Source organism: Alosa alosa, chromosome 2, assembly GCF_017589495.1.
Source record: "Alosa alosa isolate M-15738 ecotype Scorff River chromosome 2, AALO_Geno_1.1, whole genome shotgun sequence".
NCBI classification, from domain to species: Eukaryota; Metazoa; Chordata; class Actinopteri; order Clupeiformes; family Clupeidae; genus Alosa; species Alosa alosa.
The window spans coordinates 27,616,269-27,618,768 of record NC_063190.1 but is presented as its reverse complement, the minus strand read 5'-3'; the positions used below and the strand labels follow the sequence as shown (position 1 = coordinate 27,618,768).

Below are 2,500 nucleotides of genomic sequence, written 5' to 3'. Positions count from 1 at the left end.
TTTTGAGACTGATTTAAAACTACTGGATGGGCCCAAGCAATATGGCTACCCGTCGGCCCAGCTGAGGCTGTCAGAGTCACTTAGCGTCGCCGCCGTCCGTCTAATCGGCTCGGATCAAAGCGAGAGAGGGAGAGAGTCAGGGAGAAAGGAGGGAGGGAGGGAGGGAGGAGGAGGAGTAGGGGGAGACGGAGAAGTGTTCCATCTTAGTTCTCCCTTTACATGCCGGCGCTCCACTCAACTCCAAACAAGCAGCAGCAGCAGCCTTGTCCGAGCTGCCTGACTGAGACTGAGTGAGTGTGTGTGTGTGTGTGTGTGTGTGTGTGTGTGTGGGGGGGGGGGGCTACAGCCCCATGCTCTTTAATCAAACCCATCCAGTCTCTGTGCAGATCACACACACACACACACACACGCGCACACACACACACACACACGCACGCACACACGGAGAGGACACGCCAAGAGCACTGACAGGAGGAGGAGAGAAAGGAGGAAGAAGGAAAAGAAAAAGAAAAGATGGATAAGATAAGAAAGGGAAAGAACAGAGCGCTGGACAGGGTATGAGGAGGAGGGAGGGAGTATGGAGGTGGCAGGGAGGGCACTTCCTGTGTCCGGCTGGCAGGGGAAGACAGGAGAAAGGCTGACACTGTCCCTTAGTGCGCCGACTTCTTCACAGGGTAGGGAAGTGAGGCTCCGGCTGTACCACTGCAGCAGCGTGGAGGGAGGCTCCGGCAGAGTATGAGGAGCCAAGAGGGACAAACAGTGCACTGACAGGGGCAGAGGCGGGATGGAGATGTAGGATGTTGTGAGAGATATAACTCTGACATAGGATGCCCTGCTGCCAGCCCTTATATATTGGTTGGTCATAGAAGATTTGTCAATGCCAAATCCACCCATTTCTTGTTGATAGATTCACTTTACACTGGATTTACTTTCAACCAACATAATTTATATTAGAGACATGCATATGGCTTACAGGATAATTAGCCATTGCAGCTGATTGCCAACCTTATATTAGTTTCCATGTAATCTTTAAAAGTTTGATCTAAGGACAATAGACAGTAGAAAAAAACATTTTTCATTTTAAATGCAGATATTACAGATGAAAAAGACATCACTCAAAGCATTTGTCTGACTTCTATGTGAAATACTTATCTAGTTTGTCTCTAAATGCATCAGCAATTTAGCCTTTTTCTGATGGCTGTGATCAGCTCACGTGTGTGAGGTAAACATGCCTGGCTCTCCCCCAGCTCCCACTCACCTTGATCATTAAATCAGGACTTTGACAGGGGGGGGTAGCGTTAGATGTTCCATCTTCCAGAGCTCATAGCTTTATATATGAGGAGACATTTATCAATGGATCCACTCATTCATTTGCTCTGTGTTTTTTCCTCCCTCTCTGTCTGTCTCTCTTTCTCTCTCTCTCTCTCTCTTCATCTCTCTCTTTCTTTCCCTCTCCCTCTGTCTTCCTGTATCTCTCTCTCTCTCCACAGACATCCGCGATCGACGGAAAAAGCCGGTCATGCTCTTCGTCCACGGTGGCTCATATATGGAGGGCACGGGCAACATGTTTGACGCCAGTGTCTTGGCTGCTTACGGCAGCGTCATCGTGGTGACCATGAACTACCGGCTGGGTGTACTGGGTGAGTCCCCCTTCCCCACCTCCTCCTCCTCCTCCTCCTCCTCCTCCTCCTCCTCCTCCTCTCCTCCCTGCACTCTGTGGGAGAGTGGTCTGGAAGGAAGGAGAGAGAGATCCCAGCTCGTTCTCCTCCAATGCCCATTTCACAAGCCATTTCACGATGAAATACTCAAAGTCTGTGGCCTCTCTACTGGTGATGGAGTTAAACACAGGTCGGAAATCGAGGATCCGTTGTGTAGGTCAGCTGTTGGATTGCTACTCCAATGAGTTACACTGATGTCTGACCTTGAGCTGGCGCATGCATAATGTACTGTGTGATTTAATGTACTGTTTGAAATGTATGTATATATGCACTTAATGCATATAATGATATCCAGAGATATCTAGATTATGACAGTGATATCTGTACTATCCAAGACCAGATGAAGGATGTATGCCATTGCAAAGAACTTAAATGGTTAAATGGTTTAATGGTTAAAGTATGATGGTGGTAATGTAATGGATTGTCAGAAATACCACACAACTCCAATGATTTGCTGCGGTAACCTTGTTCTGGTACTGACCCCAGTAATGGAGGGTCCTGGGCAGGGTGCTGGGACTTGTTCATTTGCGGAGTTTGAGAGACGGGTCTGCTTCAGCGGAAACTGTGAACAGGTCACATTTGTTTACTTTCCGCCGTGCTCCATTTGTCCGCTTCCATCTACCTTGGCAAACGAGCGAGGGGAGTTGTGGGACGGGGAAGGAGATGTGTGGCAAATCAAATGCACCGACCGCATGCTGCTTTCCTACCTCATTCTGGAAAAATCCCTGAGCATATGTCTGAGCCAACAGGGTCAAAGCTTTCTCTGTGTTTGTGGTACTGTT

General features: G+C 48.6%; 1 protein-coding gene across 3 annotated transcripts in view; it reads left to right on the top strand.

Moving 5' to 3' along the window:
- nlgn2b (neuroligin 2b) overlaps window positions 1-2,500 on the top strand; it is a 39,693-nt gene that overhangs the window by 18,656 nt on the left and 18,537 nt on the right. For all 3 annotated transcript variants that reach the window (XM_048235957.1, XM_048235949.1, XM_048235941.1), the window contains one exon: window positions 1,491-1,640. In XM_048235957.1, the coding sequence (XP_048091914.1) occupies window positions 1,491-1,640 (150 nt within the window). The remainder of the gene's footprint in view (window positions 1-1,490; window positions 1,641-2,500) is intronic.